Source organism: Dreissena polymorpha, chromosome 5 (assembly GCF_020536995.1).
Source record: "Dreissena polymorpha isolate Duluth1 chromosome 5, UMN_Dpol_1.0, whole genome shotgun sequence".
NCBI lineage: Eukaryota > Metazoa > Mollusca > Bivalvia > Myida > Dreissenidae > Dreissena > Dreissena polymorpha.
The window spans coordinates 77,208,653-77,231,720 of NC_068359.1; the positions used below are offsets into that span (position 1 = coordinate 77,208,653).

At 33.6% G+C, this 23,068-nt stretch overlaps 1 protein-coding gene and 1 long non-coding RNA gene across 3 annotated transcripts in view; both read right to left on the minus strand.

The window, feature by feature from the left end:
- LOC127882027 (macrophage mannose receptor 1-like) overlaps positions 1–23,068 on the minus strand; it is a 57,741-nt gene that overhangs the window by 3,510 nt on the left and 31,163 nt on the right. The window contains exons 1-11 of one of the 2 annotated variants that reach the window (XM_052430410.1): positions 9,204–9,296; positions 8,699–8,809; positions 6,611–6,718; positions 5,464–5,536; positions 4,741–5,172; positions 3,998–4,285; positions 3,550–3,702; positions 2,998–3,090; positions 1,874–2,155; positions 1,382–1,528; positions 737–820 (exon numbers count right to left, since the gene is read on the minus strand). In XM_052430410.1, the coding sequence (XP_052286370.1) occupies positions 737–820; positions 1,382–1,528; positions 1,874–2,155; positions 2,998–3,090; positions 3,550–3,702; positions 3,998–4,285; positions 4,741–5,172; positions 5,464–5,536; positions 6,611–6,718; positions 8,699–8,809; positions 9,204–9,206 (1,774 nt within the window). In that variant the 5' untranslated portion in view covers positions 9,207–9,296. Of the gene's footprint in view, positions 1–736; positions 821–1,381; positions 1,529–1,873; positions 2,156–2,997; positions 3,091–3,549; positions 3,703–3,997; positions 4,286–4,740; positions 5,173–5,463; positions 5,537–6,610; positions 6,719–8,698; positions 8,810–9,203; positions 9,297–23,068 lie in introns of those variants that run through there. The other variant, XM_052430411.1, reaches the window with a different exon arrangement.
- LOC127882044 (uncharacterized) lies at positions 19,988–22,992 on the minus strand. The gene is made up of 3 exons (XR_008050388.1): positions 22,969–22,992; positions 20,457–20,631; positions 19,988–20,270 (listed from the first exon to the last, which is right to left on the minus strand). It is a non-coding gene; the product is annotated as an uncharacterized LOC127882044 (long non-coding RNA).

The following is a 23,068-nucleotide window of genomic DNA, read 5'->3' on the forward strand; positions in this document are numbered from 1 at the left end:
GATTACCCCATGTGATAAAAGAAATGTAAGCCACGCAAAGCCTAGCTTTGTAAACCTTTATTCAACTCTTCAGATCAATTCAAGTACACGGTGAAGAATCAACGGGGTTTTTAGGAGTTAACACACGTGCTTTACAGAATGTAAACACATCGGTAAGAACGTTATTTTTGCAAATATCTCAAGTTATTGAAATGTATTTGCAAAAATCTTTAGTGCATAAAGACAGTTTTGTGCAGTTTGTGCCGATATCTTAAGGTATAAGAATGAGTACTTCAATACGTCTGAAGGCGATGGCCAAATTAGCGTCAAGTTTAACCATATAACTGAATGCAGTACACATAGAACTTTTAAACAGAAACACACACTTATTAAAAACAGTATTTCTGATGTATTTAACAGTGCTATAAGCATTATAAAAATCTGTCTTTAGTGCACTAGTTGAAATTCTTAGGAAACTTATTGTTTAAAAAGTTATTTGAAAATAATCACCTCTTACCGGTTCCCACAAATTCACGTGATCCTGCACCCTGAGTATTATCTATCAATTTGAAGTTGTATGTATCGTGTAAAATAGAGGACATGCCATAGCACATGTTATCCATGAAAATGCAAATATACGCGAATCATTTTAAATATTTTCAAACCAGTGTTACTATTAAGAGGTGGCTTGTATAGGTCTTATCCTCAAATTATATAGAGCAGGCGTTTAATGAGTAAATGTAAAGCAATACATTACCATCAGTGTACTGAGTAGTGTGCTGTGTAGTAGAATGCCATACAGGTACCACAGTTGTTGGTCGAGTGGTGGCACTGTTACTTTCTGAAAGGATCAGGAGAAAGTTTAAATCGGAAACAAAGCTTACAATACATATTTTTCGAAAATAAATATTCAAGAGATAATTTGGATTCCGGCACTTTATAAATTAATAATTATATTTTACAAAGTTACAGGATCACACAACGAAGTCAGTTTCATCAAACGAGGCTTCACGACTGTTGATTGGAAATCTCGTTTGCTGTCCCATTTTAATTTATTTATGTAAAAATAGTTTGACCAATTGTTTTTGTATTTTGATTACACTTCTGTAAGAAAAAAAAAACACCACAAAAGGACAACGTGTATGTCTGATACTTTGCAATGCCTATCTTTTTTAAGTGTATTTCATAAGACTACGCTTAGTGTTAACTTTCATAACTATTTTTCAGTTTAAACATGCGATACACCTTTTGTCTTGTATATGGTTTTATACACATAGATAGTCATACATTAGTTAAAAAGTTTGTCCTAATACATGTGTTTGTTCGTTGAATAGAGTGATAATAATGAATACTTGTCACATGAAATAATTATATGATGAATGAACTATATGACGATACAAACCTATTTCACACAGATACGGGTGTGCCTCAGAACAAAGTAAGTGAAGCCAAAGTCCAGTTGCACCTTCTAAGGACACACAATCCTTATCCTTGCTGTTTTGGAAACTGCTATTTGCTGAGCTGAAGTGTGTAAAGCCGGCCACTGAACCTTAAACAGTGATGCCATCGTCTAGTAATACATGGCATCAATAGGGCTTAATAACTTAATAAACTATTACAGGCATCATAACTAGTTGTCATAATTTACAAAACACGCTTCCTTATCTCATGTTTAACATAAGCGGGCACTTTCCGCTTTATGATATTTTTCGTTTAAATGAGGTCTCTTCTTAGCAAAAATCGAATTCAGGCGAAATGTTGCGTCCCTGATTAGCCTGTGCGCACATGCATTAAACCACCTTTCACAGAGCACGGCTCAAATGTATCAATAAATATGTTGTTTTTTTCAACATCAACACATAAAGTCACTGTTATAAAGAACGCTTCAGTCTACCTGAGATCCACGAGTAATTCCCGTCAATATCATGGTCGTGCAGTCCGATCCAGACGTTCCCCAAACTTGAACCTTTAACAACTTGGTAAACGCCATTTTGTTGCCGCGTGTTGTCAATACTAGCCAAGTGACCTCCCTTGTTTACACAGTGATTTTCAGCCACTCTCCAAGTGTGAGCTGTACGGACAAGCTCGTAGCAACGGTTGTCAACGGTAAACCTCGTCCCTGGTTCGTAATCGCCGGCGACGTTTGCCTTATTGGTACATCCATACATAACGGTATCTGAAACATAGTTATTTCATGTCGGGTAATGTTTAAGCTGTTTTGTCATTTAGCATGGCGTTTTATATTGCCCTATGGTTGATGATCTCAATAATTATCTTTAATTCGCTAAATTGATAGTGTTATGGAGCAAAGATGATATAAACAATTACGCAAGCTTATCAACTTAACTATAAATCTATATGAATTCCAATTGGATAAATTATTAATGTATCCGAATCCAAATGTACATGTTATTGACAATAATATAAATTAGTATGTTGTTTTATTTATTACCTTCAATATAGGGATTAGAGTTGCAAAATGTATATTTATTTATTAACTAACTTCATAGCTAAAATAACTTTACATAATTATTTCTCATTTTACATTTTCTGTGTTTAAAAATATTTACACAGCGTGTATACGGTATTTTATATGTAAGGCTTTTGAACAATCCTTTATATTATTTGTAGTAGTACAAATTGATTGTGTATGAACCAAAATTCATGTTTTGGTTTGCAATGGAGAAACCTACAGTTTCTTGCTTATAAAATCTGTGTTGGCGTAAATTGTGTAAACATACTAAATCGATTCGATATGTATATTATATATATATATATATATATATATATCATTAATTAATACACGATTACATCAGTTTATTACTATATAAGTGTGTTTCATCTGCGTTCAATTGACGGCGATACTGCTTAGACAGGTAATAATGCATCAATTGACGGCGATACTGCTTAGACAGGTAATATTGCATCAATTGACGGCGATACTGCTTAGACAGGTAAAATTGCAGACTACTCTGTCCTAACAACGAACGAATTTTAATGACTAATTAAAACACTTACAAGCTCCCGAGTGCGAAGCCATACTCGTTAAAAAGGTTGTTCGAGACCTCGTTGATGACATTGTTGTTGATGCGGATGTCTTGGTACCAGTAACTGTGCAAAGAGAAACATTTTCTTTTTAATTCATTTGTTGGTAATTGTATGAAGCCAATAGGAATTCATATAGGCTTCGCTCTGTGAAAAGGAGGTTTAAAACATGTGCTTAAACTATCGTCTCAGATTATTCTGTGGAGTCCGCATAGGCTAATCAGGGACGACACTTTCCGCTTCTATGATTGATTTGCGTTAAAAGAACTTTTCTAATTATCGCAAATTTGGTTCAGGTGGAAAGTTTTGTCCCTGATTAGCCTGTTCGGACTGCACAGGCTAATTTGGAACGACACTTTACGCATATACATTAAACCCGCTTTCACAGAGCATGGCTCATATTTATCAATACACCTTTTTTCAAACTTCAACACATAAAGTTGATATTTGACATACACTCTCAGTATACAATAACATGATTTTTACTCCAATTTCGTGCATTCATATTATAGTAAAACGCCTTACCGTATTCGCACACAAAACTATGAAACTCGCTACATGGCCTATCGTCCCAGGTCCCATTGTGTGTTTGGTCGGTCAAAACTACACAATCCTCTGTGTTATGACCAAAAGCAGCAAACCTGCCATTCTGCCAGTTTGTTATTGTAACAGGGTCACCTTTCAAAACATAAAAGAGTTCATGTGTTACGTTTAAACCGTTACACTATAATGTCGTTTCGAAGGAAGATATGTACTCACGATGAGTAAAGGCATTTTACATTTATTCGCAGCTGACAAATCTGTATAAAAAACATAGTCTTACACGTTATGAAATGAATAAAAATTTATAAAATGATATGAATGTCAAATGCAGTCAAAATCATCTTTGGTAAAGCACACAAGTGTACCAAAACATATTACGACACTGTGTAGCATGTTTTTATTTCCCCTGCCTCTTTTTGTATTTCCTCACCTGAGACCCAGGTAAATATCTCTTCAATGATAATATCATTCAAACCAATCCACACGCCATGACCGCCCTTGCTATGCACAAAGGAATAAATTCCATCTTGCTCCTGTTTGTTGGCAATATGAACCAAATGACCATTATTTGCCGTACAATGGCTTTCTGCCGAACGCCAGCTGTGCTGTGGAAAGGACACGAACTCATAGCACGTATTTGCCGAGGCGAGGATTGTAAATAAAACTCCTGGCTCGTTGGAATTAGCGATTGGACGGAATGACCCGCATCCATCGAATACTGCAATATATAAGGTTTGAAGGGCTGAATTAATATAAAACACAACGTCCAGACCACAAGATTTCTAGTTTTTCGGTAAACTTAACTATCATTATTGATCAAAATCAATCTAGTACCCAGTCATTAAGCTAGACATTGAAATTTGCCTATACATTTTATTGCCATAATATGGACAAAATATTGACCGTTATCGATCCAGATAAAAAAAGCAATTATTGTGTGGAAGAAAATATATTGTGTACTTTTAAACAGCTTTGTTGCCGTTCTCAATTGATTGTTCAGTTGAAAAACGATTCAAAAAACACAATTCGCATATAGTCAAACACACGTATACAAAAACTGAATTTATATATATGCTTATTTTTTAAACATATATGTTTGATATTATTTAGTAAAACACTTTATAAACAAGCTCCGGGTGAAATGATGTCAGTACTAACACAAATCTTGTGTACCTGTTTGTGGTCCAGAAGTTGTTTGCCGTGTAGTTTCTGGTGGTGTATTTGACCATGTAGTTGTCGGTGTCGGTCTACTTGTTGTTGATATTGTCGTAGGTGGTTTAGTTGATGTTGTAGTTTGTATCGCGCTTGTTGATGTTGTAAAAGGTGTAGTAGTGGTTGATGTTGTCGTTGGTATTGTAGTTGTCGATCTTGTAGTGGCCTTTGAAGTTGTTGGTTTCGGGGTTGGTGTGGTAGTTGTCGTTGGTTTAGTGGAAGTTGATGTAGTAGTCGTTGTAGTTGACCTAGTAGTTGTGCTTGTAGCTGGTGTAATTGTGGATGACGTCAGTGTTGGTATTCTTGGTGTTGTTGATGTTGATTGTGCTATTACCGTAGTGGACGTTGGTGTTTTAGTTGATATGACTGTAGTTGGTTTCGTTGTGGTTCTAACTATTGAAATGGATGTGTCGAAATCATATGTACATACAAAAAGCCGAAACTGTCTTTTGTAAGTGATTCCATAAGTATTTTTCAATTTTATAGGGACCAACAAAAGTTTCATTAATTTATTATGATTGCATATTGAGCATATTTTATGAATATATAGCTTTTCAAAGTATGATCATTTGTCAATATATCAGCATTGAAAAAAATACAAAAACAATCATTGCAACGTATTAAAAGGAACGGTTTAACCAATATGCACTTATACAAACTTCCAAGGTACCACGTGGTGTGTACCTGTGTCAGAGTCCGGCGGAACCCCTGGGCACACTTGCTTCATGGCGTTTGGACCTGCCTCGAGATATCCGTACTAGAGTTAAAAACAATTAAAAATCAACGTTTCTGCAACTGCCATTTATTGGTCACTATAACGATGGAAGTTTCTCCGAGTGAACGTGAGAAAGGAATGGCATTAGAACCATCATGTGAAGACAAAATCAAATCAGCATGCATGTTGAATGAAAACTAAATTTATAAAAAATATGTTTCATTCAAAATCTAAACTCTTTTATGTTTTGCTGTAAAATTGAAAAACAAAACAAAATTCCCCCGTTTATACAAAGGCAGTTTCCATTGTATAGGCTAAACAATCAAAAGGTGTCCATATGTTTATGTATTGAATATAACTCTATTCATTGCTGAATACATTGTTTGGGTTTTTAATACCTGTGTAAAACTAGACATACAAAGCATTTGTTTATTGAGTTTTAAGTGTTCACGTATTTATTTGGCTCGATTGCATTAAAAGATTTTGGCTTATAAAAAGACATGCAAGTCCGTTTTCTGTACTTTGTACAATATTGCGGGTTTCAAACCCGAACCTACCGTCCAAAAAGCGGAAACCATATTAACTATACGACTGCGGTTTAAATACCGACTATTTGTTGAGCTAACTATTATTATATTCTGGAACAATGTAAGTGTATCTTAATCTATTTTACTTATCCTACTTATTGTGTTTGTATCGATGATTAACACATCATCGATTGTTAATTCAAAAATACACAAATTTTATCAATATTACTTTTCACAATTTGTCGAACTGACCAAACTCACGACATGTCATCAGCACATATGGTGAAAATGTCGCATGTTTTGGTCTCATCAACAGCAGAACGTGCCATTATATCAAATTACTATTCTCATGCGGTATGTATGCATTGTCCACAGTAAATATCTATAGATCTATCGAGCGTGAATGAGACTGAAAAGAAAACAACCAAAATGGTGTTCCTGATGTACAATAACCACTGCATTGTGTATGCGATATATTGACAAAGAGAATCATGTTATTATATTAACTCAAAGTTATGATATGTTTTAACAATGGAGAAATCAAAACTGTTGTAAAATTAACAAATATTTCTGTTCATGTACCGCGCACCTGTCCTTCGTATTGGATTGAAAACCAGGCGGTGTTACCCGTCTCTAAGCCTTCAGGTTTACAATCAAACTCGTAGAGGTAGCCGATCGGAGTAGACGATGCTGACATCTGCAAACAACATGTTTGGTTTTTATGGAAGATACATAATGATTATAATAATAACATAAACATTAAACTAAATACCATAACATTTGAATGACATTGACTTTGAAATTTCACTTAAAATATTTAAATGACATTTATATAACAATACATTTTAGACTGAGCATCACAGTGAAACAAATACACGCCAACTGTGTGCATTTGCATATGTTTTGATAACTGATTATTTCTGTAATACTGAATTTGTATACTTTGTCCTACAAGTTGAATGTTCATTCAACAGGTAAACAAGTTTTAGAAACATATTTGTGATTCCATCACTGCACGCGTTGTTGTTTATAGACACGGAAGGAATTATAGAATTAGTTATTCTTATGTAGTTTTGAACGCATTCTCACGTTTGGAAAATAGTACAGAAGAATGTAAAGAATATTTTACAGTAAATAAACATTCTTAAGCACAATTTGTAAAAAGGTTACAGATCCTGCTTAACGTATGTAAACAAAAACAATACATCGTATGATAGAATATATTATATAAATATTACACGTCTAATTGGGTGACAGAAATTTTGTCAACTTGAGGAAATGCTTTCAACCGAGGCGAAGCCAAGGCTGACTGTATTTTTCCGAAAGTTGACACATTTACTGTCACCATGCCAGACATGTTATATTTATTTAATTATGCCTACCAAGTTATTCAAACAGAACCAATTTATATGAACCATGGCGTAATGCTTATTGAACCTTTAATTTTAGCTGTGTATGTTTGCAATTTTCGTTCACTGTAGTACTGATTGAAATTACTGCAAATCGGATTAATCAATATGACCCCCTCTGCTCAATTTTTATAAATGAAATGGTCGCCATATAGTTTTGTAATGTTTCATTGACGTCACTGCTAGTCGTATGGGAAAGAACTGTCTACAAAGATGAAACATGTCAGTGCACATAACCTTTAAAAGGCGATGCGTTTCGACTAATGTTATATATGTCAAGAAAGACACATATTAATCATTAGAAGTAAACTGGCGGGAATGAAAGTAAAAAGGCATTCGAAACTGAAGTATCACCTTGACGTTTCACCAATCACATAGAAGCATACCTATCGTCCGAGACACATCCTCTGGGTATGGTTAATAATAACCAGAATTTATTTTAAACCTCCCAGTCATAAAAGAAGTATCAGCGCGGAAACATAAATTCAGTGTCTTTGTCTTTGAATTTTTCACTGAGCCGTGCTCTGTGAAAAGGAGGTTAAATGCATGTGCATTAAGTGTCGTCCCAGATAAGCATGCGCAGTCCACATAGGCTTATCAAGTACGACTCTTTCTGCTCGTATTATATTTTTCGTTTCAAGAAAGTCTCTGATTAGCAAACAACCAGTTTAAGCGGAAAGTGTCGTCCCTGATTAGCATGTGCGGACTGCAAATGCTTATCTGAGACGACATTTTTAGCAAATGCATTTAACCCCCTTTTCACAGAGCACGTCCCGATTAAGTCCTTTTATCGACGAGACACGTTATTTAGTTACGTGTTATACTAATCTGAAGTTATGTTAAAATCCTCCAATGCATTAAAAGTAACAGAGCGATCACTAAATCTTAAAAGGCAATATTTATTCGTTTCATCTGAGTTTGAAAACTGCCACCTTTAGAATCTTTGGTAACATATGAAGGGCAGTGTTTCTCGTTTGCATAACATTGTTTTTCCTTCATCAGAACATTCATGTAAATCGTAAGGTTAACAATAATGAGTTAATATTTTTGTTGAAAATGCAGACACACATTCTTTTACGGATATTTTTCCCCTTAAGTGCCTTTCCAAAGTTCGCACTAATAAAACGGACTACATTGTTGTGTAAAGTTACAATACTATTGTTAATTGACGTAAAAACAGAATATTACGTCAACTGATTTAATCCGCTTATTCAAGCAAAACTGGTGCATAATCGTGTATATGTACTGATTAGTCGCCCTCATGTTACCTGTCCATACACTGGCTTTTCTACATCGTAGTTGCAAATGCAGCTGAAGTCGCCCATGACTGCGGATATCAACACGGATGTCACTACACTGACTGTTTGTAGGATTGATAACTGTAATCAATTTATATACATTTGATAAGTTTTATTAATTGATAATAAATGAGACTTCACTGTGAATGATTGAAAGCTGGAACAAAGTAGTGCATATGCAATCGCATGCACAATTTAAAACTATAGTATATTATATATTACTTGCTCTAATCCTCCAAGATATTCGTTTAAAATGTATGTTTAACAATGAAGACACAATAGGTTTATCCGTACCAGACCATAGAATACCACGCACCCGCTCCTTTAGTATTGTAAAAACAACACCGTAATCCTTATTGTAAAATCCATACGTAAAACTAAAACTGACGCTATAAAATATGGTAATACATCATATATAAACGTATCTTTGACATTCTTATCCCGATTATTTATGGTAATAAATAAACCAACAAACCATTTTACTCCACGAACATGTGAACCAATATACAGATATAGATGCAGAATGATGTACACTTCAAGGATTGATACAGATGTGTGATTAAGTAGATAACATAGCCTAATTGTCTATATTATCAACATCTTTGATACACGCTTATATCAATGTCGCAATGTGGATATATTAAAGCAACTTTATAAAGATCTTCAATCCTAGGACAATTGAAAACGCCTTTCAAAATTTCGATGCCATTACTCCTGTTTTATATTTTATTTCACCATTTGGTTTACAGTTTTAATGTTCAGCGTAAAAAATTCGCGTATGTAATGTTGTTAAGGAATCAACAGTATGTAAGAAAATTACTATATTTTGAGTCTGGTATCGCTCAAGATTCGTTTAATTTACTCAATTGATATCAAACTTAAAGTAGAATGTTGGAGCTATGGTCTTTTAGAAAGTACTGTAAGTACTTGTTTTAATCATGTACGCACATGTTGGACACATATGCCCGTCCGGCATTTTTCAAGGAGTGAATACTCATATGGAAATTCAAATAAAAAAAATAGTTACTTTAGCGTATTTCTTTAACAATTTGAATTTAAGACCGAACGGGTATATCCCTTTAAAGTGGGTAAAGCATATTATTATATCAACATATTAGTATCGCTTGTTAATAATAACAACAACAATAATAATACTACTAATAATAATAATAATTATAATACAAATTGTGATTTAACTATTTCAATAAAGGACACTTAGAGGTACCGTCTGTAGAGTTCTGTTAATTATTGATTTTGTTCTAATAGATCACATACATTTTGATTTTGACAGCGCGTTCATAAAGGATTTTTTAAGTAATGTAAACAAAGATAATGTTCAATTTATTTACGGCTATAAAGCAAATTAAAGGCGTCTGGCAACTTTATACTGTTTTGGATTGTTGCTATCTTTTACAATACATTTCATTAGAGTAGTTTTGTTCTTTGTTGTAACAAATAAATTGTAAAATAATGTGTTGTTGTTCCTAGTTTCTACCATTTATAAATGTTTGTATTTCTCATCTTAATATATATAATTTAAAATTATTATTTCAGCATCAGAATCTTGCCACACCCCTTTTCATGTTTCGATTGGTATCTTTCAATGTCAAAAACGATATAAAACCGTTTAAGTTTTTATATTTTCTTTGCCTAAACAATATCACCATATCGATTCTGGGCAAAATGTATGAAAGACTGTTAAATTGTGTTATAAAAGGTTTACTGTTACCGACTTTTTCCAAACTATGCACGCGGCAAAAACGATAGGAACAAAGAAAGTTTTTATTTGTATAAAAGATGCCAAACAATCGCTGTCATATTGAGTATACTATAGCATTGTTTGGAGTAGCGACGCCAATGCTTTATGTGTAACAATGGACAACAATATCTAAACAAGAATGCACACATGTAGATGGTCACTTCGTCTAAATGCATGCATGTTTTTTGTTGTTTTTCAAAATTTTGAAACATTTATACTGCATCTATTGAGCATTTAGTCAATTTCATAAGTAAAAATATATCACACGGAAATGAAATTGACAAGCCATTATATAATTTGGGCCATGATTTCAAATTAAAATACAAAAGTTAGTCAGCCCAGAAACGTTTACGGATTTCGAAGTCGATCCGGTCCAAAAGACGTTGTGGGCAGACTGGTTTGCCGCTGTAATGCTCTCAGTTGTCTTTGATATGTCTTATTTTATATTGTATATTTTAACATTTCAAATAATATGGTTCGCTATGCTCGAAACAGATGCATATGTATCGTACAAAAACAATGTTTTAAAATTTAAGTTATAAATCTATGACAATAAAGTATTTGTTGTACTTATACTCACAAAGTTTTAAAATTGATATAATTTATAGTGATATCTGCACACACAAACTAAACAAGTATTTTGTTATTAAAACTGGAATTTGAAATCACAACATAATTTTAACATATTTCGTAACAAGATTTAATTTCTATCATTGACAATTGTACATGTTATACTACTCTCGACTGTACACATTCGGTCCGTTGCCGTCAAGCTTCAAGTTTCTGATCGAAAATTTGCCAATAAAATAGATAATCAGTCATCACACAGAATTGTTGTCCGTATTCCCAAATCTATTCTTCGATAAATCATTATTTAAGTTAAGTTAAAATTTGTCATGCGAATATTAAACAGACGGTCAACTTTCTACACCAAGATACATATATTTTATGTCATGCTTTGTTTAACGTTGACAAATAGTTTAGTGTCTTCCGTTCTCATCCCATTCAAACATGTTAATATTTATTATAAATGTTGTATGAAATCGTATGTATAAACATGCTTGTTTGAAATAAATATGTTTAAACTAAATAGTTTAGTGAATACATGCCTAGCAATTATTGACATGACAACCTACGTTGTTCATAAACAAAAATAATATATTTATATGTAACTGTGTACATTGGTATTTTGTATTCTGTCTATGGTTTCAGCCCGACAAAATGGAAATCCGTTCATTTATTGCACACCCGCTTCATGTGCTCTAAGATTTGGCATCGCTGTTATAGCGTTCGAACATCAGGTATGTAATTTGTTGAAACCTGTTTCAGTATATCCCTATGTTTTTACACGTTTTATGATTTTGTACACGTTTGCGTTAACAATTTCATTAAAAAATATAACCGTTGAGTGTCGTCAAACAGTTCATTTTTAACCTCATTTCCAAATGCCCATACGGGAATGTTTGCTAAATGATTATTGAATAAGTTTAAGTGTATGTTACTGCCATTATTTCTTAGCAAAGGTATGTGTTCATATAGCAATATATTTCGAATTCCATAGATATACGAAAGATGGTAAACACAAGCGTGAATTAAGTTAAGTCCGACTTGATCAAACAATATAGTCTTCTGCATATGTAAGATATCAAGAGGACCTTTAAATGAAAAGTTTGTAGAAGAAGGTTTGACAGGCAATCGGGAAACTGGCCGTTTGGCAGTACGTAGATCTTTCTGATTTTCAGATAACATATTTGTTTGTCTAGACTCAGCCTTTTAACATCTCTTTTTTATTTGTTCTAAACGTTCCTCGAATGGAAACTAATAGTAGTTGAACCCATGAGCATGGACATAATATGTTTTGTAATGTATATCATTGAAGATTGGACTAACGGTCATTTGACAGACAAAGGCTTAATGCCTCCTTTAATATCCTTAAGAATCAAGTGAGCTTAGATCGTACACTGTTATTGGATGTTTTATCATTCTTAATGCAGTGCTTTGTTATTTGTTTTGAATAACACCAAATGTAAGCCATTGTGGTCTTAAAAGTGCAGTCTTAATACAAACTCTTAAATCTGTTGCAATTACATTGGGTAATGCCAGGACGAATGAGGACAACAATATATATATTGTTTTCTGTGCATCAATATCAAACTGTTATATAATTCAACAGACATTGCCTACGTAATGATATACTACTCCTGCAACATTACATTATTTCAAATGTTGGCATCAAGTACGGATAGGAAAACAACCAACATATTTTGTCCTTCAAGAACGTCAATTTTCTCTCCTAAGTTATTATCGAATTGCTCTTTCTTTTACCGCGCGCCTGCCTTTGACAAGTGTACGATTTTAATCTTATTGGTTAAAACAAGTAGCTGCCGCAGCACAAATAACCTTAGTTATTCCATCAACAACCACTCTCAGGTCGACAACTACTTCTCGATTTACATTATCATAAATACTACAATTACAACACCAACACGCAATGCGATTGATTGTTTTAACATTGCAATATTTACACGAATGGACGAGCAGTTTGACATATAAGTCTTTATTACACGTCCATTTTCTGACGAAATGTATACATATATGGAGTATTCATATGAATCTGTTTCATATGATTTTCCATTGTGATATATATACACGAATGTATTACCTACAATATTGCTTAGAATTAGTTAAGAAATTTGTTCAATGATACCCATTTTAATTTTAATCTGTTATTTTGAAACAGCCCACTTCCAGTTTGGGTTTGTCCTCACGATTGCAACCCCAATGATCAGTAAATTCAGTATATTGTGTTCTCATTTACAGGTTAAAACCAATATAAAACACATCCAATGACAAAAACGATATTATTTTTTGGTATGACAAACAAGAAAGGTACGCCATCGGATGTGTGGAATAACAAATGTTACACACACCTTAAATTTTTAAAACGACAACAAGACAACTGTGTACTCAGATACGTAAATAAACACATGAAACACCCATCTAAAATGTATAACAAAACCACAAGAAAGATCTACACTCAGATATATAAATAAAGCCGTGGAACACCTAGGTACTAATGCATACAACAACAAGAAGGGTATGTACTCAGATGCGTCAGTAAACAAAACGCGCCCAGTTGATACTTAATTAAACAATAACAAGGAAAAAGGTTATCACAGCATAAGCAATTTAAAAGTATGTTTTTCCATTTATTTCTCAATACTATTATTATTCAACTTTTTGTTTTTTACTGACTGATCTTCATAATAGCCACTTTGTTCTTGTATTCTTGGTTTGTTATTACAAGCTTTATCTTAAATTAAACGTTTGCATTTTAATGCATATTTTAAAAGTTGTGTTAAAATTCATATTTATATATTTTATTCAAATATCGTTTATCATAATATGATGACATCGCCGGTCAATACATATTTAACCTTATTTAACAAACACTGTTTTTACAAACGTATGTCAAAATGGCGATTCACAATACAACTATTGTAACATTATACGGCTCTGAAGTTAAAACCAAGCACTATGTAACACATACATGCACATACTGGCATCGTACTATGGTTTTGAGCTATTATTTATACAACATATCATCCAATGCTGAAATAAAAAAAAACATCACCTTGTCAATTGGATTCGTTCGGTATTACAATCATAGGTAGTCAAACATTTAAAGTTTCAACGTTTTATCAAGGTGTCTCAGATGTTTCATTATATTTTAGATAACATTTGGCGTTTCTTACACAAATAAACACCATCACCTGTTCTGGCGGAGTAAATTTAGTGTTGTGTAAATCTTTAATTGTTAATCAATACAATGTTATTAACATTACTTAGACAAGCTATCATTGAGATTAAGCTTCAACATTTGATGTAATAGCTTCTTTATCATTTTTCAAACTAAATGTTTCATTTTATCTTTAATGTCACCTTCTTTGGGCTATCGACTACGCTATTTCGTTAAAGTCTGAGTACACACCATTAAATACGTCATCTTAAATCTATTCATTCGTACAGTGTCGCCTCATATTGATTAAATTAAAGATTCTGAGCGCAAATTGATAAATATTGATTAACGATGCGAAGATTGTGGTGGTGGGGGTATTTAGAAATATAAAGTATATGATTTACGTTGCACATTTGGGCGTTTTTAAAACCTTTTTTCAGACTTCTATTCAACTTCTGTACATAAAACATATCAATTATAAACATTTTGACACACACCTTACATAGTAATGCAATGTTGCATTTGGTGTCAAATAATAACGACTGTCTCCCGATATAGACGGCGACATCTGTATGGGTTGTGATTAATTAGTTTAAACCTATTTATTTTAGCTCGATTGCGTCGAAAGCCTTAGGCTTATATAAACGCTCTCGAGTCCGTTTCCTGGGCCTAGAACCAGTACTTAGTGTCTTTGTGGGCGATCTAAAGAACGCTCCCACAGTGGGGATCGAACCCGTGACCTCCCGGTCGCTGGACAACATATCCATAACACCACGGCGACCTTAATTGTGATTAATTAATTAATTGACCTTAATTGTGATTAATTTTGGTTTTATCAAAAGCTAACGCTAGCCATGTAAAATGTAGCATCCAAATTCCGTTTGACATAAACATTGATATGCGCAATAGGGCCAACTATTGCCAATCAGTTCAGATCTATGTAGGCAGTTGCAAACTGTCAGGCTTACTAAGGTGAGGAGTCAAGATAATTAATTTTAAAAGTGTGGAGCTTCGTATTCAAGCTTTCATATCCGCATATTTAAACTCCTTATTGGACAACATAATTTGATAGTAAAATGATGTTCCTTAAATTAACATACCCTATAACGGATTTGATTCATATTTTCATTTTAGTTGCATCACAAATCGATAATTAGTATAGGTTGTTGCTTTGGTTTTAATGACTCGCTTGCAAGACAGTACTACACAATAATAAAACTTCCTTGTTACTAGATAAATTGTTTAAGGCAAACGGGGCTCACCCCTTTAGGCATTCTTCTTATTTGAACATATTACATAAAATTAAAAAGTCATTTATTCTTTAAACAACAGCCATAACATCCTCATTCGTGTAGAGTTATGCTGAATACAGATTACATAACATACACTCCCTGTCGAATTATGCTAATGAGCATATTCAACGACTCAACTTTAACGTTATGTATTGATGTGTTATACATTTTGTAACTCATGTGAATTACTGTATGTTATTGATTGTTCATGCTTACCTGATTACGGTAGTGCATACGCAAAATACAAGAGTACTAGTACATTCCTTAGATTTTATGCAAATTATAACAACGTTGTGTAATTGTTCATCTCCACTGCCTATGGCAGTCATTAATATACCGACTCTAATTAACTATTGTTACATGGATAATACTTACTTCTTTCTTTCTGTTTATAAACTGTATGTTTATCAAATAACCATTGCTGTAATGTTATTTTTATACACCATTGTTTAAATGAAATGTTGTTAGTGTGTATAATTCACATTGTCACTTTGTAAACCATTTCTTGTGTTATAGACGATGTACCATGCACAAGTCTGAAATACTATTTATCTATCTATCCTCAGATCTCATTCAGTTGTTTAGAAATAAATACCGATCAGTATTGTTCTGAAATAAATATGTGGTGAAGTTAACATAACTCGCACGCAAAAGAAGTTAAACACGTTAACTGTTATGCTGGGTGAATAAATAGATTCCGAAAGGCAACACATTTCCTCGCACATTCTTTTTATGGGACAGTCAATCACACTTTTTATAGCTAAAATGCTTTGTTTCATATACTTCCTATAGTATGCTTAGCACAAGTTTTTAGTCCAAAACAAAACTTTTTGTTGAATGTTCGCATGTAAATCAGTTACTAACTGAGTTATTAATCAGGGGCGTAGCTAGCATCTATTGAGCTGTAGGCTGGGATATGATACATAAAAACGGGGGTGGAGGAACGGGGAAAATTGTAAAATCCTATAACGCCTGTGGTGAGATTAAAAGCATATCTAGACAAATAATAAGATAAGATTTTGGCATGTTTTTCTTTGAATTTTTACTGTTTTATCTCAATGTCAGAGAACTAAATTTTACTGTATTATCTTTATACCAGAGAACTAAATTTTAAAACAATATGCAACAAAGAAACATTTAAAAGTGTAACACTCCACTTATTCACTAGTCAAACCATGGGAATTCTTTCCAATAATACTGTCTGAATGTCTATAATAGCACGTTTTTGTTCGGCATCAAGGGACCGAACCGACCCGGATTCAGTCAATGGATCGGGTTACGGGGGCAAGTGCTCCATTTTAATTTTCCGCGGTCATAAACATCATTCGGAATGCTTCTTAAAAATCCAACGATAATCGATTACAACTTACTGTAGTGTTGAAAGGGAGATCTGCATGTAGATCTATGTAAACTTGTTACAGCAAGTCACGTGAAAAGTAGCGAGCTAGAATCATAGGAAGAAGTAGAGTTGATCATTGGAAGATATGTCCTTTGAACAAGACCAGAATACATTGTCTGAGGATTATGCCAATCTGAAATGCAGATTTCTAACACCTCACCCCTCCTCAGGGTCAACAATTTAATGTGTTTTTCGAAGTTGAAGCATTAACAAAAAAATCATGTTTAGAAAAAAATTGAAGGCCCGGGCCTGCTGTGCCTAATAGCAGCTTCGCCATGTAATTAGGTTTCGAATTATCTTTATATGCCTTGCTTTATTCTGGGACATGCACATAAAAATGTACTTAAATATTTAACTTTTTTTTATTATTAAAATGTCTAATTATTTTTGCAATATGAGTAAACAGTGACCCACTCTAAAAGCAGCAAACTCGCATCAATATTTTCATTGAGATTTACTTATCGAAATTAATAATTTTGATGATTTCATATCAAAGTAAATACTGTGAATTATTGTTACCACTATTCCAGAAGTTGTGATAATAGACTTAAGAATTTTTTTTTGGTCAATTATTAGTTTAACAAATGTTATTTATATTATAATATAAAAGCTTTTGATGTTGAAATGTATAAAATGTAATTAACTATGCATACATTTCTGTTAACTTTGTACGGTGTGAAGTGGGATATTCTCCACAGTTCTACACATAATAGCGAGGAAAAATATTGAACGGCAAATACAATGATTTTTTTCAATACAAATATGATATACTTTTGCTATAATTTGCAATGAATCATATTAAGCAAAAAAAACCTTTACCAACAAAAGAATATATACGTTTTACTAAAAAGTTTGTCATCTATACAATTTTCATTGAATATATAACATGTTTAACTTAATTAAAGGGTGTTTTATGAGCGCCACTTGTAAAGGTTGACTTACGTTTTACACAATGTTTTGGAAGTACTCCAAATATGTTGATAATATTGTATATGCTAGGTAACATCTTGATTCGATTTTGAATGGAATTATTTGTCTAGGTTAATGGAGGATTGTCCGCTCAGAGTTGTCGTTCCTTGCTCTCACATACAATTTATGCTACTGCAAGAAAATCCGAACAAATTTGGTAGGATTTTTTTACGTCTTATGTTATGAAAACAAGTATTATTTTAATTTATATTTTTAAAAAGTATATACGTTTAGGTTCATAATAAACGATTATAACATAAATTATAGAAGTAAAAATAACAATGGTAAAATTATTGTTACACGTGAAAAGGCAATAATCACGTGTTTGGTTATGAAGTCAGGTATTGATACAGCTATGCTGGATCCAGTCATATCTCTGCACGGAGGTTGGGTCAATGTAGGATAGTCCTCTCTAAAGTTATTGAAGTTCAATAAACTGTAAGCGCTGATCTGCTTATGAGATTGTCGATACTTAAGTAAGAAGTAGCCTGTGCAGGGCATACAAAAATCCTGAGTAAAAACTAATGTGAACATAAATTTAAATTAGACACGCAGCAATCTGTGAAAAGAGGGTTTAATACAAGTGCGTACAGTGTCTTCCCAGTGTCTGATTATCAGGGGAAACACTTCCCCCTTTTATTGCCTGTTTCATTTCAAGGAATACTCTACTTCGGGAAAATCCCAGTTTAGGCGGTAAGTGTCGTCCATTATTAGCCTGTGTGAACTTATCAGGCTTATCTGGGACAACACTGTATGCACATGCATTAAACCCCCTTTTCACATAGTACGGCCACAATTTTCTGCACGTATTTTTGATTTCTATCGCATATCGTGCTATCAAGTGTTTGTTTTTCAGTTAAGGGACCAAATAAACTGATGAAATAAAATGCATTTGATCTTTATCGATTTTTAATATAAAGAATTTTAGGGTTATCTTTATTAAAAACCAAATATCACAGTGAGTAATAAATCTGGAAAAGATCATGGTTGCAAGGGTTATTTTTATAATCATTCAAAATTTTGGTACATTATTATTTTACATTATACAGTACAGAGCGATATAATCCGTGATGTGTTAGATGTATTTCATAACGGAAATTTGGATTTAAAAAGTCACTCTTGGCATTGGTAATTTCTCACAAATAATTTACAATATGAGCACATTTAATTGTGTCGTAGTTGAAACCCACTACGTTATATAATTCACCTATTAGGTAAAAACCACGTATCGAGCAAAGCAAGTAAATAAACATATGATACAAATTCATGGGAACTTTATTTATTAAATATAAGTAAAAAATAATGTAGAAAAACAATTAGCATTGGTTAAATAAACAACATTGTATTACATATAATAACATTCCAAAAGCTTCAAACATAGATCGACGTTTGTATAAGTATAACAAAACAGTGCGTATGACTCCTGTTAACGATAACACAGAGATATAAGGAATTTACGATTTCAATACCGAATACATGCACTATGCACTGTCCATGTAAATCCGACTTGAAAAGAAGGTATAAGATTCAAGCAAACCATTAAGTGAGTAAGTCACTCGTTGAGTGCAAATACGCGTATATGATCCTCAAATGACACATTACACAACATATTATTTCATGTACATTTATTTTTCAATTAAGACCCATAAAAGAGAGTTTGAAACAAACCTTGGGGAAGGTTGGTTAACCCATTTATGCCTAGTGGACTCTCCCATCCACCTAAATTGAATCAATTTATGTCCAAAATCAGGGATGTCTAGTATATTTATTTCTATATTAAGAATATTTCTTACAGAAATTCCTTTAAGCAAACAGCGCAGACCCTGATGAGACGCCGCATCATGCGGCGTCTCATCTGGGTCTACGCTGTTTGCCAAGGCCTTTTTTCTAGACGCTAGGCACAAATGGGTAAACACACGCTTAATCGTGTCTTTGTGCTTATTTTAGCACTCAAACGCGACATGTGTCTTCACTTTAATAACTTTCCAAAACGATGCTCAAGTAGGCTTACTTGCACATACATATGTATTTATTTAATATTGTTATCAGTATTGTTATGTTTATGAATTCTGCATTTGATATAAGTTAAAGCTATGTTGTCACTGCGTGATACTTATATTCAAAGCAAAGCTCTTTGATAAAATACATCGCATTTATGTACGCCTGACTCATAATGTTTACCGAAATCTTAACAGACACAACTCACAATTCACTTAAAATATTCGTGGACAATACTGTTAAAAATATGGCACCAACAATTATAACAGATTTCGCTCGATCACTCAATGCCTCGGTCCCATCACAGACGCCGGAATATTGTTCGTAGAAACACATTTGCGACACAGCTGGGTCAACCGAAACGCTATAAAACTGCAGCGTGTTACCTGAAATGGACACTTAAATGCTGTAAAACTGAAGTGTTTACCTTAAATCGATACATGAACGCTTTTAAACGACAGCGTTTTAACTTAAATGGACATATTGGTCTACAACGTAAGCAAGATGATGTAATTAAATTTGATATATGCAAATGATATGGGTTATATCATGAAAAAGTTAAAAACACTTACTCGTGATCATAAAATAACGGGCTTCACTTATAGCGCCGTCACCTGACGAGCTGAACCCGAGCACGCGCAGTACATAGACTTGATTCTGCTGTAGATGGTAAACTATCGCCTCTTCCGTAAAGCTCAAGGTGTCCACAGCAGTCCGAACGTCTTCGTGTACTTTCCAGACTCGAACCTGATATTCAAAATATGTTGTACTTAAATATATCGCAGAGTTCAATCACAAAATTATCCGCTTGGGAAAGCATGTTTGACATTAAGTACCCTTCGGAGTTAAAAATGTGGACGCCGAATGTTTGATTCGGTACGGTTGTGATTGTTTGGAAATATCCACAACAATTCGTAATGTTTTGGATCCTTCGCTTGTGTCTCGGAATTTCGGAGAGTCTCTTTTAATAATATTTTTATATTTTATTCCCCATGAGTGGATCCTGTAGGATACGGAATGACCGCATGTGCCTGCACACAACTAATTTCTGCTCTAATCAGGAAGAAAACTCATTTAGAAGCCTTTCTTAAGATTCCAAAATACCAGCGAAGGGCTCTAATGTTCATACAGTTGCGAAGGGCTCTATTGTTCATACAGTTCTGTTCCGTTCGACATTTTTGTGAAACTTTCTGCTTCATGTTGCATTCTGATTGATCTTTTCGGATATATATAATATAGAGAATCTTGACAGATGGTTTTCCGAACACATCTAGAAAATATCGATGGATTCCAGAACGCTTTGAATGGTACCGATGATATGCAACATACACCAAACCGTCAACGTCACTTCTGTGGCGTCAACATTTTAAACAATTTTCCGATTCCGATCAGACACTGAATGTCCCACGTGGATGCAGTAGTGACGTAGCGTAACAATTAAATACGAAATAGTTAAAGACCGTCGCAAAGAGATCTAGAAATAAGCTGATATTGCCGAGTTCGATTTGAAGTTTTGTTTTTTACACGTTAAAGGTTAATTCAAAATATATTGATTTGAATAAACATGAACCGTTTTTGCGTCGAATGTTGTAGATATGTTAAATCAGTTTTGAGGTTTAATAAAAAAATTAAAGGAGACAGTACCGTTTGAAGGATGTATTTTATGGTTGATTTAATTGACATTAAATTAGAATCGGCAGACATTATAAATGTGTTACTCTCTAGAAAAGATCCTGATTGAAAGTTACTATGTATCCTTTGTTTAAAAATGTATGACTGGTCGTTTGTGTTGTGTTTTAAAACTACACTCCTTTTCAATTTCATTAACTTAATATAAACGATGTAACAAAGTTAATACATCAAAGCAAAGCCATGTTCTTATCTGTTCTCCTCTGACAAAAGCAATTTAACACCTGCCTGGCTTTAACATCGACAACAGTAAGGTGAATCAAAATTAATGCTTCTCCCCCCTCCCCCCCCCCACCCCCCACCCAAGTGTCATTTATACTTTATCCTGAGCAGCATCCCTCTTATATATGTCTAATTATCACGTCTTTCTATTTTAAGCCAAACATAACTAAATTAACATGACTCTTGCCAAGCAATATGGTCCCCTACCGGTGAAACTACACCATTTTCAGCAATATTTCTAGTATTTGTTGAAATAGAAACCAGAATTCTTGATGTAGGAACAAAATTAAATCACGTGCACAATCTTCATATGCCATCTATCAATGTTTCAAGTTTCATGAAAAAATATGAAGAACTTTTAAAGTTATCGCAGGATCCACCTTATCAGCAATATTTCTAGTATATTTGTTGCCATAGCAACCAGAATTCTTGACGCAGTAACAAAATGAAATGACGTGCATATTCTCCATATTGCCAATCGTTTATATTTCAAGTTTCATGAAAAATATGAAGAACTTTTTTAGTTATCGCAAGCTCCAGAAAAGTGTGACAGACTGACAGTGTCACGGACACACATAGAGCAAACCACAAGTCCCCTCCGGTTTCACCGGTAGGGGACAATAACAAAACAGACGATAGAGAATTCACTGATTATTCTCTATTTACATGTATACATTTCATATGCGGTCATTGGACTTGGTTTCGTATGCCGATAAAAAGATACAAAATCGTTTGCCTATCTGGTGTAAAATCAATGCTTCCTAAAAGTACACAATCATCCCGTATCATGCCATTCAGCTAAAACAGTGTACGGATATCTATCCTAAAAATGTTTCTTGACTTTCATGTGTCCAATTTTTATTCCTGACATGTGTATAAAGTTATAATAACGGCCATAATGTTCATAATATAAAATTTGTAAGTTTGCACATTCGGTAAATAAAAATATAACCACACGACAATTATATGCATATACTTACATTAAACTTAGCAGCATGACCATTCGATTAAGGTATTTGCTGTTTACAATGACATTTTATTAATTGTTTATTCATTCAAATGACTTAACCATGCACTCGTAACAAAAAATACATTTACCCATCCCCAAATAATGGGCATATACACATAGTTTAAATGTATAGACTGATCACTTACAAAGTGAAATGTACTTACTATATATCCTTCAAGAGAGCTTTCGTGTAGTTTTCCACGACACCTTGCCATTTTACGACGATACTGTACGGCCCGTGCTGGTATATCTTTATTTGCACTG